The sequence below is a fragment of the Salminus brasiliensis genome, chromosome 14 (assembly GCF_030463535.1).
Source record: "Salminus brasiliensis chromosome 14, fSalBra1.hap2, whole genome shotgun sequence".
NCBI lineage: Eukaryota > Metazoa > Chordata > Actinopteri > Characiformes > Bryconidae > Salminus > Salminus brasiliensis.
The window spans coordinates 32903545-32917869 of NC_132891.1; the positions used below are offsets into that span (position 1 = coordinate 32903545).

Below are 14325 nucleotides of genomic sequence, written 5' to 3' on the forward strand. Positions count from 1 at the left end.
GGTGGCTAATAGATGCTACTATATAGATACTATAGTGTTGCTCGGTGGTTGATTGGTGGTTGCTATGGTATCCCAGGTGGTTGATATGACACTGCAAGGTGGCTGATAGATAGATAGAAGCTACAGTGTTGCTAGGTGATTACTATGGTGTTGCTAAGTGGTTGATGGGTGGTTGCTATGGTATACCAGGTGGTCGATATGGTGTAGTGAAGTTGCAGATAGATAGATGCTACAGTGTTGCTAGATGTTTACAATGTTGTTCCTAAGTGGTTGATGGGTGATTGCTATTGAATCCCAGGTGGTTGCTATGGTGTAGCAAAGTGGCAGATAGATAGATGCTACAGTGTTGCTAGATTTCTAGATGGGAGCTAGGGTGTTGCTAGGTGGTTGCTGATTAGTTGGTAGCAGCTTTCTATGATATAGCTAGGTGGTTATGCTAAGTGGTTGCTACGATAAATGCTATGGTGATGGGAGGTGGTTGCTATGGAGTTGCTTAGTGGTTTCTAGGGTGCTCCTGTGTGCATAAAGTGGTGTTTCTGAATGGATGATATGGTATCATATGGTATCATCATATGGTGTTGCTAGATAGGTGCTATAGTGATGCTAGGTGGTTGCTATGATGTTGTTGGGAGGTTGCTATGGAGTTGCTTTTAGTGAGAGACTCCTTATTGCGTTAAGATATTAGACTTGTATAATTTGGGGGAAATTCATTCGCATAGAATTGAGCATAATAAATGCAAACAGGGTAAAAACTTTTTATTTTACAAAATTGTATATAAGCCATTGGTTTCTGTACATTGAGAAACATAGTTTGTTCTTGTACACACACACACACACACACACACACACACACATGCAGAATGACATGATGAATACATTCAACAAGTCACATAATGAAAGGCAAAGTATTTACCCAGCCGGGTCGTCACATTAAGCCGCTCACATTCATTCCCTTTACAGTCTGTAATCAGATTAAACCCCAACACAAAAGAGAAGGACTGAGGAGCAGGAGCTGATACCTGTGAGCACAGGCAGGTGTGTGCTGGTGGGGGACTGAGGATAAGGGATAAGGGAGGTTCGTCACACCTCCTCCCCAACCCAGCAGCGCTGAACCTCAATCTAATAACACAGTTCCCTAAAGCCTGCAGCGCTCTGCCTCGGAGTAATTACACTCTGTTCTGCAACACTGACTCCTAGGCAGACCACTCTCTGCCTCAAAACGGTGTAAACACCGACCACACTCACGAGAAAGTGTGAGTAATCTGTCAAACTTGTATTCCATTAAAATAGGGAGTCTCGAGTGAAGGTCTCTGTTTATAAATAATAATAAAAAAAAATGTGAAAAGTAAACAGTTTAACGGACATTAAGACAAATTAGCGGGAGTTATGGGTAGTATGTTCAAATGACAATTTAAGATACAAAGTAAGTGTTTTTTTCTCTTGGAAATGTAATTGATTAGAGGCATTTAATTTCAATAGTATTTAAGTAAAGAACAAATCTTCCAAAAATAAAACTAGAGTACAGTAATGAAGTACAAATACTTCTGTACAATTACAAATCATTAATCACAGCTGATTCCTAAAGCCTGTTACATTCTGCATCAAATCAATAATCAGCCTGTTACATTCTGCATCAAATCAATAATCAGCCTGTTACATCCTGCATCAAATCAATAATCAGCCTGTTACATTCTCTATCAAATCAATAATCAGCCTGTTACATTCTGCATCAAATCAATAATCAGCCTGTTACATTCTCTATCAAATCAATAATCAGCCTGTTACATTCTGCATCAAATCAATAATCAGCCTGTTACATTCTGCCTTAAATCAGCCTGTTACATTCTGCCTTAAATCAGCCTGTTACATTCTGCCTTAAACAAATAATCAGCCTGTTACATTCTGCCTTAAATCAATAATTAGCCTGTTACATTCTGCCTCAAATCAGCCTGTTATATTCTGCCTTAAATAAATAATCAGCCTGTTACATTCTGCCTTAAATAAGTAATTAGCCTGTTACATTCTGCCTCAAATCAATAATCAGAGCTGATTCCTAAAGTCTGTTAAATTCTGCCTCAAATAAATAATCCGCCTGTTACATTCTGTTATTCTTCAATAATCAGAGCTGGTTCTTAAAGCCTGTTAAATTCTGCCTCATATCAATAGTCAAAGCTGATTCTTAAAGTATGTTACATTCTTCCTCAAATCAATAATCAGAGCTGTTTCCTAAACCTGATAGATTCTACCTCAAATTAGTATCAGGCTGTTACGCTCTGCCTCAGATCAATAAGCTGATTTGTAAAGCCTGTTACATCTGCCTCAAATCAATAATCAGCCTGTTACATTCTGCCTCAAATCAATAATCAGCCTGTTACATCTGCCTCAAATCAATAATCAGCCTGTTACATTCTGCCTCAAATTAATAGTCAGAAGTGTTGTGGACGTTAGAACGGTGTGTCCATCTGACTGCCTTTGGCTCCGGCAGTTACCACCCCGTAACTGCTCTCCTGCCAGCGCATCCATCTCATTCGCACCTCGTTCTGGACCTGAAACAAGTATACAGGGATATTATGGAAGGAAGACTACAAAGGCTAAAGGCTAAAGCTAGCAGCCCGGAGGAAACACTGCTGCGGGTGTCCGCCGGGCGACCAGGGACGGGAGGCGTGTATATTGAGCCGAGATGAGATCAGTGCCAGCTGGCTTGGGTAGAGCGAGTGCTAGCCTGGTGCTAGGCTAAAAGCTAGCCCTACCAGACTCTACTACAATCTCTTCAGCTAGCTCACTGCACGCCTTGCAAACTAGACACTGAGAGGACCCAGACTACAAGATAGCTACACAATCTGCTACAACTTTGGAAAAGTTACAGAAAATAATTATTATAATTATTACAACGGGTCTCAGAACAGGCTAGGCTACGGAAGTTATTCTGAGGTAAAGTAACAGGGTGGTAAAGTGGCTTGTTACACTGCAGTTAAGCATTTCTCCGCCGACCAAAGTCACATGCTTACTATTTATACATCAAATAACTTATAAATATTTCATATTTAATAAACACATTCTTTCGCACCCTTACCACGAGCTCCAGAAGCAAGTCACCCACCTGAAAGTGCCGCCAACCTGTCAGATCACCATTTTCAATTCTACAAGCTTATCCTGAACCCCTGGATAATTTTTTTTAAGGAAGGTGATTATTACTGACACATATTCATGTAGTGAAGCGTTAATTGTTGCGAGAGTTCTCGGCTGCTGTTCGTTAGACCTTGGGGGGAGGTGGGGGGTACTCGATTTAATTCAGTCATCAAACACAGGCCTGGTTTTATGAGGGGAATCTAATTTAAAATAAATTTAAATAAACTGCCAGCGCAGATGCCCCAGGAGTTAACTAGGAATTTACCAACATGCTACATGGTTCGCATGCATATTTAATTAGCACCATGTTCAAGCTAAGCGTTGTTTACAGAAGCAGAATGGCTAAATGGCTGTGCCTTCCCATGCTTCCTCACAAGTCAGTGCCGTAGTGGTGGTGTAGTGATTAAGGGTTTGTAAATGAAGCCCAGAGGAGGCAATACATCCAGACATCATTAATCAGCTTAGCCATCTTAGCGTTAGTCGTTAGCAGTTTTCACCAAGTACGATATATTTTAAGAAGAGTAGGGCTGTGTCCCAATTGAGTAATACATACTGTAGGGTATAGACTATGTGCAACTTTGGCAGGTAAGTATCAAGATATTAATGTACTAATCCGTTTCTTATAAACAGGAAATGACAAAGCCTCACCAGCTGCAGTCGCCACCCCACTTGCATCGTTATCCACTATTGTTTCTCATTTTTCCAGACGTGAGTAACTCACGTGAGTTTCGCATTGCATTGCGGGATAGAGGCGCCCATTGTAAACCATACTGAACAACTGACTGGTTCTAGGTATGCATCATTGATATTTGAGCACACTCAATTTTGGCACTTACATACTACACACTCAAAAACGAGTTAGTTTAAGTGCAATTGGGATGGGCCCTGGGATACAGAAATTTGGTCAGTGTACGTTCCCACCTCAGAATATTGTTTTAGTATGCATTAAAATTTTTCTCCCCTGGTTCTCATCTGGTGTGTTAAAATGTCACTCTTGTGTCTGAATGATTTTCCAGCTCCACATGATTTGATGTCATTTGATTGCATTAAACCTTTAACATTAACGTTAGCTTGCCATTTAACCTATTTCGTACTTGCATGTTTTAGAGGTTGTACTCACCTCCTGGTTGAGGAAACAGTAGAGAATCGCCACAATGAGCCCCTGGAATACAGTAACAGATTTGAAATTAAGCAGTGAATAATGTATATTTGAGACTGTTACAGTCATGAATTCTCTGGTTTTTGATATCAGGACATAAAAAAAACATCCTTAAAGGTCTTAAATAAAGGGAAATACAACCTTGAAACAACAAAAGGAACACCCCATTTATCAATAACTGGTAGAACCGTCTTCCAGCAGCATTATCTTAAATCTGTATGACATCTTGATCTGTATGCACAGCCCTCTTTAAATGTCAAGCCATCATTTTAATTGGGTTGAGGTCTGGACTTTGACCGGGTCAATGCATCTTGATTTTTTTTCTTTCATTTTCTGACATTCTGTTGTAGATTTGCTGGTGTGCTTGGGATCATTGTCCTGTTGCATGACCCAAATTCGGCCAATTTAGCACATTTGACGCTAGAATACTTTGGTATGCAGATGAGGTCATGGTCAACTCAACAACTGCCAGATGCTCAGGTTCTGTGGCTGCAAACTTAGCCCACATGATCACCCTTCCACCACCGTGCTTCACAGTTGGTATGTATGTGGCCAAACCTCTCCACTTTGGTCTTGTCTGTAATTGGACTGTCATGAATTTAGACATGCTAAGTGAGACCTGTAAAGTCTGAGATGCAGCTCTTGGGTTTTTTGCAGTTTCTCTGACCATTGCACATTGTCTGACCCTGGGGTGAATATGCTGGGATGCCAAATGGTTACTAAGGCTAGGTTACTATCGCACCATTCTATGCTAGTAGGGACTAGGAGTACTTTGACTCGACTTTGGTATGCAGTTAGCACTATGATAATGGATAGCTGTAGCCGTGGTCCTTTCAAAAAAAGATGATATACAGTCATATAATCATGAACACAGTCCAGTACAGTGCCCAGTGTCTGCCTTGCAAAGGTAATACTAGCTTCAACTCAGCTGAGCTGAGCCATGCTAATGCCGCAGTACTGATGTTGGATAAGCTTGTAGCTTCTAGCCTTGTTGGACCAGCTGTCAGCCAGGTCGTGCTAACGCCACCATAGCCATGTTGGATGGGGCCATAGCTGACTCAAGTACACTAAACTGTATTATGCTAGGGTGACGCGAATATGGAGCCAGTAAGTCAGTTATTGTCATTCATGCTCTCAGATTCCTAAGATATGAACACGGAGAGGGGTCTTTCCACCGCCGTATGACCAAGGAGCCAATTTAACAGTTCACTTGTCGAACAGAATGGCCTGGAGTGGGCTTCAGCTAAACCCAGCAATCTGACCCAAAGCTTGCTCTCGGCCTTGCACCCGGACTGCAGAATGACACTCCTCCCAATCACCCCCACCAGGAGAGTTAATGTATGCGCACTCATGCGGCTATCCGCACGTCCCAGTCTTTGTTATGCAGCCCTAATCTAACCCGAGCTCTGCTTCCCAAACCACAACCAAAGACTTCCAGAATTCGAGAGGTCGTCATGTGCGAGGTCGCGAGCAGGTGGTAATCCAGCGGTTGATCGTGTTTGCCCTGAAGGCAGGTGTGACCCGTTGATTCTGGATTAACGAGAAGACTGGCTTGTGGCAGGGGTGTGCTGAGGAATCTGCAGCGAGGGTTTATTGAAGATGCACCTCAATGCATATTTGATGAGGCTCCCACATGGATCATTTCGGAAGAAGCACAAACTTGGGTCATGTTTGAACTGTGAGAGTGCAGAGATCTTCAGAAGCAGCTCTCCACACTGATCTCTCTGCTGGTTTGTTCCCTCACAAACCTGTTATAGAGAGTGGTTTTATGTGAAATGCTGTTCCAGAGATGGTGGTGATGGGAATCAGATGTTCAGTACTTGAAGAAGATATATTTACATTTACATTGAAGGCCTTTAGCAGACACTTCTCTCCAGAGCGACTTACAAAAGTGCTTCACTCTGGTAACTGGTAACTTTCCATGGAAATTTTAGGAACTTTGTGATTTTATGGGAATTTATTGGAATTAGTAGGGAATATTGGATAACTATCCATTTTTGTCAACAGCAGACATGAAGGCATAACAATGCAAATAAATGTAACATGGGGATAAATGGGTAATTATGGGAAAATGGGGGAATTAATGGGAATAAAATGGGAATATTTAAAGCTAAAGGTGAGAAATTTACATATAGTAATAATTAGGTATGATACCAAAACAGTTGAATAGCAAAGCTGCCCCTCAATCCCAAGCACATGGCACATTACACACTAAAGGCTATGGAGACCACACCCCCTGCATGTACTGTTCATTCCTCCATCACATGTCCAGATGATTTCTAGAAATGCTGTGATGTAGGAATTTTGCAACCCTAGATACTACTAAATACAGAAGCCAGTATGGAGACCACAATACTCAACACTACACTATTCCAAATCCTATGTCCAATTACTTTAGGAAGAGGTGGGTCTTCTGTCTGGCTTTGAAGACAGCGAGCGACTCTGCCGTTCAAGTTCATTTCACCACTTCAGTGCGAGGACAGAAAAAAATCCTGGATGCTCGTCTTCCAGAGATCTTAAAGGATGCCGGCTTGAGCCGAGCCGTACTCAAAGCTCAAAGGGCTCTTGGTGCAGATTGGCTTTTGACCATCGCCATCAAGTACGGAGGGGCTGGCTGGTCCATTCTTGGCTTCGTAGGCCAGAGTCAGGGTTTTGAATCTGATGCAGGCAGCAGCTACAGGAAGCCAGTGAGGAGGATTGAACATGGCTGAAACTTGGAACATTGAAGACAGTGCTTCAGGAAATGCTGCCTGTCCATCAGGTTTTTGTGAAATACACACTCGGGTTCTTAAGTAGTTCCAAACAGACTTGCTTGTGTGGTTCCAGACCCTCAGTGACCTTCTGACATCAGTGATATCTATGATCCATTACTCTAGCAGCCATCTTTTAAGCTGAATTTGGTCTTGCTGGTCTTTGGTCTGCTGGGAACAAATCTAGAAACCCTTGAAGGTGTCTGTTGGTTCTTGGGGTTTTTTGTAATGACGTCTAATGGTCAGTAAGTGTGTTTTGTAGTTAATATCACAGTAAAAATAATCCAGATGATTTAAGAGGTGACCTTTTGAGACACTCTGGACGGATCTGACGGGTTTCTTGAGTGATGTAACCTAAAGGTGCCCTACAGGAAATTAGTGGTCTCTAAAGTGACCATTATGACAGGTCCTCCTAGGAAGACCTTAAACTTCCTAAATGGTTGTAATGGTCCTTGTTCAGTGGGGGACTGTAAGAGATGCAATTCAAGCAGAGATTGAACTTGAATACAGCTTGAAAAATAGGGCGTATGGTGGTGTTAGAAACTGGAATGGGGACTGCATGTGTAGGGAGGTTTTTGACAGGAGCAAATGACTAAATAGTAAATATGACATAGTACTCAATCTATATATATATATATATATGCTGATTATATGCCTAAACACCAACAATATATATCTAACTATATATATATATATATATATATATATATATATATATATATATATATATATATATATGTCTGGCATGTGAGGGTGATCCAATGGGGGGTCTTTTTTACCTTACTCTTTTAAATAAAAATAATTATAAAATAATATTAGTAATTTAATACAATTATTATTAATATTTTTGTTTTCAATATGTCCAGACAGTTGTTGTTTTTACATGGTTTAAAGTAAAGGCTTAATGAACAGAGGCTTTACCTGAAAGGAGCCGAGGCACAGCTCTATGCAGAGCCGGAGGCTCAGGTTGGAGTAATCCGGCAGGAAGTTAAACACCACGTAATGCGTCCCGAACAATGGGATGAGGAGAAGAGTGGACTTGGTCAGGCGTCTGGGGAAGAGAGGCTGAATGAAAGGACTGGAGGATAGAGAGACGTAGCATCTCCTCATGCATTGAAATGTTAATAGTAAAACTCAAGCAAAGAGTCAGAAGCGCTTTGGGACGGATTACCAAGCAGAATTCAATGAAATTGAGCTCAGGCTTGATGGACAGTGAAGGAGATTAGTGCCAGGTGCTTTTGTAAAGTGTGGGTACAGCACTCGATCTGAAAGGGCAGTTTTTAGAAAGAGTGTTCACTATCTCGTGACATTCGTGGCTTTGCCTCGCTATTTGTTCTTCCGTATTATTTCTAAGAGGCTGTATGAACATTTCAGGAATGGCAACATTTCAGAGAACTTTTCATACATTTCCTAAGGAAAATGAAAAATGGATGTGCAGCTTAAGTGGTTGCTATGGTACTTCAGGTGGTTGCCGGGGTGTTGCCAAGTGGACTGCATAAATAAACATGCGTTTCCTAAGGAAAATGAAAAATGGATGTGCAGCTTAAGTGGTTGCGGTGTTGTCTCAGGTGGTTGCTGGGGTATTGCTGTAGAACCCCATTCAGCACAGCTATGAAAATTGATCTCGGGTTGAAATTGAAGAAGTATAGGAAAGGTTGAATTAGGAAACAGGAACCTGCATTAGAGAGGAGCGTGCTGTGAAAGCTGGTCCGCCAGGCTGCAGGACTCTCAAATATCCGCTAATATCCAGCTGCCCTTTACAGCACCTGCATCTAATCAGCATATGTATGAACACGGCTAACCTTTGTCTCCGAGCTCTCTCAGTAATAACACAATCAAACAAGTACAGCAGTACACATGCAAATGCATTCTTATCACACACACACACACACACACACACACACACACACACACACAGAAACATCAATACGACACAAAAATGTTAATGTTTGTCCCTCAATGTGGGCACTTCAGTCCCTGCAAATAAAGGCAATCAATGGAATGGCCACTTTCAGTACAAGCAATGTGCTCGAACTGGAAAATGAATTGGGAGGTAGGTTATTATTGATGATAATTAATAACGATTATTAATTATTAGCATATTAATCGAAAGCTGCATTTTGCACCGGGAAGCTAAGCTAACAAGCCAACAATTTTAGCCTTATCACCTTTCAACAGCAGTCACTTAGTCTTGTACTGTTTACTGATCAGCCAAAACATTAGGCCTGATATGCTCTGACCTGCCAAGGCCTGACGAAAAAAGCCAGACCTTGATCGGCTGCTCGAGTGTATTGAGATGTGGGAGTATGTGGAGGCCATGGCAACACTCCCAACTCCAATGAAAAATGGATGTGCAGCTTAAGTGGTTGCTATGGTACTTCAGGTGGTTGCTAGGGTGTTGTCAAGTGGACTGCTTAAATAAACATGCGTTTCCTAATGGAAAGTGAAAAATGGATGTGCAGCTTAAGTGGTTGCTATGGTACTTCAGGTGGTTGCTAGGGTGTTGCCAAATGAACTATATAAAAAAAAACAGAGTATCATTTAAAATGAAAACCCTGCATTTCTTTGAAGAAAATTAAGAATGGATGTGCAGCTTAAGTGGTTGCTATGGTGAAGTGTGATGATGTCTCAGGTGGTTGTTAGGGTGTTGCCAAGCGGACTGCATAAATAAACTTGTGTTTCCTAATGGAAAATGAAGAATGGATGTGCAGCTTAAGTGGTTGCTATGGTACTTCAGGTGGTTGCTAGGGTGTTGCCAAATGAACTATATAAATAAAAACGGAGTATCATTTAAAATGAAAACCCTGCATTTCTTTGAAGAAAATGAAGAATGGAAGTGCAGCTTAAGTGGTTGCTATGGTGAAGTGTGATGATGTCTCAGGTGGTTGCTAGGGTGTTGCCAAGTGGACAGAAATAAACATTGAGTACTATTTAAAATGAGAACCCTGCATTTCCTGAACAAAATGAAGAACGGAGGAGCAGCTTTAGTGCTTGCTGTGTCATCTCAGGTTTCTCAGAACAACATCCAGAGCCTCGCACTGCCATCGGCGGCTTGCCTTGCTGTTTTGGAGATTTTTGCTGGAGTTTGTTGGAGGAATTGTCTCTACTTTCCAGAGCTGAAGGCTTTAGAGCATTGCCGTGAGGGGTTTGATTGCAGTCAGAGCGTTAGTGAGGTCAGGATGATCACCACCCCACCTCATCCCAAAAGTATTAGATGGACCATCAACCATCATTCCAGAGAACACAGTTCGTTCACTGCTCCACAGCTCAATGCTGGGGGGCTTTTTTACCCCTCTAGCCCACGCCTGGTGACATAAGGAGGCGTGATACCAATAGGTTCATGTTTAGCTGCTCTGGAAGGTCCTATTCTATTGGCAGTACTTCTCTACAGGGACCAGATAAGCTGTGGGGGCAACTTTCAGTAGCTGAAAGCATTCAGTAGAAGGGATGTCCACAAGTATTTGGACATATGTATATGTAACAAGTGTATATTATATATACACACAATATAATGCTTTGGCTCGTGGGTGTAGATTGCCAAACATACCAAAGAGGTTTACAGTGTTTGTGCAGATCGGACTGATGCGGTCAGCACTGCTGAAGAAGATCCCTACCTGTACTGCGCGGAGTTGTTGAACTGGATTAGGCGCGGGTTCAGTTTCTGGACCAGAATTCTTATGATGTTCATGAACAGCAGGAAATTGATCTGTTCGAGATTGACAGCTCATGTAAAACATTCATGTAAAAATTTGTATGGTTGTGCTTGTGTGTGTGTGTGTGTGTGTGTGTGTATGCTGGCTTACCCCAATGGATACAACAATGGGTCCCTTGATTATCCACCAATAAGGGGAATCTTCATTAATGTCCCAGCACCTGAATAATAATAATTAGAGAAGGCGAGGCTGTGATCTTATTGAAATGTTGAATATTAGGATTATATATTGAACAAGCCAGGAGCTCATAACCAAACAAACCATGAGCAACCATGACTTGATAAAAACTGGAAGCAATCACACCAAAATGTCAACGCTAAAATGTGCAGGACAATGGTGTTTTGAGTCGTACCCTCAGTAACAGCCAATCAAAATCGACATGCTAATGAGCTCATGCATATTACTGGCCAGACTGGACCAAAAATCTCAGAATCTCAGAATCAGATCTATCAATACAAGTAAAAAAAAATTTAATATATATATATATATATATATAAAATGATATTTTAATTCATTTAATTCATTAATTAAAAAAAACACACACATATATACATATATATATATATATATTTTTTTTTTCTGAGCATGAGCTCATTAGCATGTCGATTTTGATTGGCTGTTGACTGAGGGTACATCTCAAAACACCATTGTCCTGCCCTTTTTATTATTATTCTTTATATGAAATAAATGGAATTAAAATATTCCATTAACAAACAAAAATATCAAAGGCTACAATAACTTCCATCTGATGTTATATTATGGCCTATAAATTCCCCACTAACATACACTAATAGGGCCTTTTTTTTCTCCATTAATTTAGCCAGTTAACCCACCCATTTGTAGCTCCCCCTAGCACTAGGAGACTAAGGACTAACAGGCACGCCAGCTAACAGACACCTGTGCTGGCTAGGATTGCTTAATGAGAGGAGACAGTGTCATCTACCCACCCGGAAAGAACACAGCCAATTGTGCTCTCTCTGACTCCGGCTGCCGATGGCAAAGCGGCACGGCTCGGAATTCGCACTGGCGCCCCCCGGGACTTGCCCTGGGAGAGGTGGCTAAAACCTTTTAACAGCAAAAAAAAAAGATTAAAAATCTGTCTGAGAAAGATACATACTCAGTGTCCTCGAAGTACACCCGTGAGCCGATCCAGAGGATGATGCACACCAGAGGAACTCCTGCAGAAGAGACGGACAGAGCCAGAGAGAGTGGAGTCACTGGGCTATACTGGAAGATCCTGATCACGTGGCCTACTTCATTAATTCAGTCCAAATACGCTAAGAAATGAGCTCCACAACGGAATTTCTTAATTAACCCAAAGCAACCTTCAGATATGATGTGAAAACAGTTCCCAAATGATTCTTAATTGAAATGTTCTTCTCAACCCACAATCAGGAGAGAATGAGCCCTAACGAGCCCCAGAAATAATGAAATAATCAGGATATAATGAACGCATGAGCTTTAGCGGGGCACTCCTCAGGCTAACAGCAGCTGGCATTATCATAAACCAGTAAACATGTGTTATTATGAGCAGGCTTTTACATTTCCGAATGAAACGAGAGCAAAATATGAGCCAGTTATTTATTATTCATACGACCTAGACGTTCTGGAGAAGGAATTCAGACACATTAATGCAGAACTTTGCTCATCCCATCAGAACAGAAACATATGGTCATATCAGAGAATTATGAGCACCCCGGGTGACATATCAGCTCCACTTCCCATATAGGAGCACTGTGTAGTTCTATCAGTCCAGACTGTATCCATCTCTGCCTACTTTGTTATCAGCCTCCTTTCACCCTGTTCTTCAATGCCCCGGACCCCACAGGACTGACCACCACAGAGCAGGTTACTGACATGCTGGTGGCGAGTGTGTTAGGGTGTGTTGCACTGCTGGTGCTGAGAACAGTCCACCAACCACAAAAATGTCCAGCGTCCTGTGGGCAGCAGCATCCTGTGAGCACTGATTAAGGACTAGAGGATGACCAGAAACAGATCAGAGAGCTTCTGTCTTTGACTTTACATCTACAAACTGGACCAGCTGGGTGGGTGTGTCTAATAGAGTGGACAGCGAGTGGACACAGGGAGACACAGTGTCCCCCAGCCTTCAACTTCATTCACTGCACTTTCCAGAGAAAGGGTGTTCTTTCATGTGCTGTGGCATCTTGGTACCGGTCAGCGCTGCTGCTTAGGGTTTATTGATCTCATTTGACAGATCAACAAACGCAGGCCTGTTTTTTTCCTGATAAGGACACGAAGGGGTGAACAGAGAGGAAGAGACGGAGACGTCCCAGAACTGGTTCTGATAGCGGCGTTACGGAAGACAGTGTCAGCGTGCGCTCACCCCAGCCCAGCAGAGCGAAACCCCAGAGACAGCGGCGGCTGCGAGGGAAGGCCGAGAGCAGCAGGGAGTTCAGATACACCGCCTCCACCAGCAGCCACGAGAAGTTGCTCATCACGCAGTAGTGACAGAACACCACTGATGCTTTACAGGCAGCCTGCAGGAAAAGGGGAGGAGAAAGAGACCTTAGAAAGACCTCAGCTAATGTTTGGTTAAGATTGGCCAGACACTTTTGGTAGCCATCAACAAGCTTCTGGAAGAATACGATTTGGCCAGTAATTTTTTTTTGGCCAGAATTGGTTAAATTGGTGGCTTTCTTGGCAAGGACCCATTTTCTCCCCAAATTAACTGGGCCCAGTTAACCCATCCACTCACTTGCAATCAAAGGTGTCAAAAGTAATCAAAAGTATGAAAAGGTAGAAGTGAGTGGAGATACTAGGGTTTAAAATGACTTCTATAGAAGTATCAACTTAAGCATTTTACTCCAGTAAAAGTGTAAAAGTACTGGTTTCAGAACGACTTCAAGTAGAAAAGTAAAAGTAATGGAAGGAAAACAAAGACCGAAAGCTTAGGCCGCACCACAGGGGTCTATAGTGCACTGCCCCTCTACACCTCCCCAAAAACCCATTTCTCTAAAAGCCATAATGAGGAGAATGTTCTATTAAAATGTTGATGTTAAAAATGTTGGGCTGCACTAGGCTCCTGTTTCTGCTGCAGATCTGCCCATTGAAAATGAAGCATTTCAGTAATATCAGCTCTATTAAAGGAGCGTCTCTGTGCTCTACTGAGCATTAACATGAGCTTCATGGAGGAAAATATGAGGAGTCATTGTTTAGAAGTTTTGTAATGCTGCAGAAAGTCAAACTTCAGAGGTGTGTGATCAATAAGCTTTATATTTATTATAAACCTTAATTTTTTATTTATTTAAACTTTAACAAACAGAAATGAAGCAGGAGTAATGAGGCTATTTTTAAAATGTAAGGAGTGGAAAGTTCATATAATTGTGTGAAAATGTAAGAATTAGAAGTAAAAAGTCGGCTGAAAAATAATTAAAGTATAGTATAAAGTATAAATAATTAAAATTCCTACTTAAGTAAGGTAACAAAGTATTAATACATCATTACTTGACACCTTTGCTTGCAGTTCCCCCAATACATGTAAAGTCAGCTATCGCCTCTTTTCGAACTGCAGCATCAATGGGCAGCCACTAGGAGGCCAATGCGCTCTGAGGAA

The 14325-nt window shown here is 41.8% G+C and overlaps 1 protein-coding gene across 1 annotated transcript in view; it reads right to left on the reverse strand.

Annotated features, from left to right (window-relative positions):
* Window positions 1-788: 788 nt before the first annotated feature.
* The window catches only part of ghrhrl (growth hormone releasing hormone receptor, like), a 49169-nt gene continuing 35632 nt past the window's right edge, over window positions 789-14325 (reverse strand). The window contains exons 7-13 of the mRNA XM_072697346.1: window positions 13096-13249; window positions 11869-11929; window positions 10842-10911; window positions 10653-10744; window positions 7960-8089; window positions 4250-4291; window positions 789-2546 (exon numbers count right to left, since the gene is read on the reverse strand). Of these exons, the coding sequence (XP_072553447.1) occupies window positions 2445-2546; window positions 4250-4291; window positions 7960-8089; window positions 10653-10744; window positions 10842-10911; window positions 11869-11929; window positions 13096-13249 (651 nt within the window). The 3' untranslated portion in view covers window positions 789-2444. The remainder of the gene's footprint in view (window positions 2547-4249; window positions 4292-7959; window positions 8090-10652; window positions 10745-10841; window positions 10912-11868; window positions 11930-13095; window positions 13250-14325) is intronic.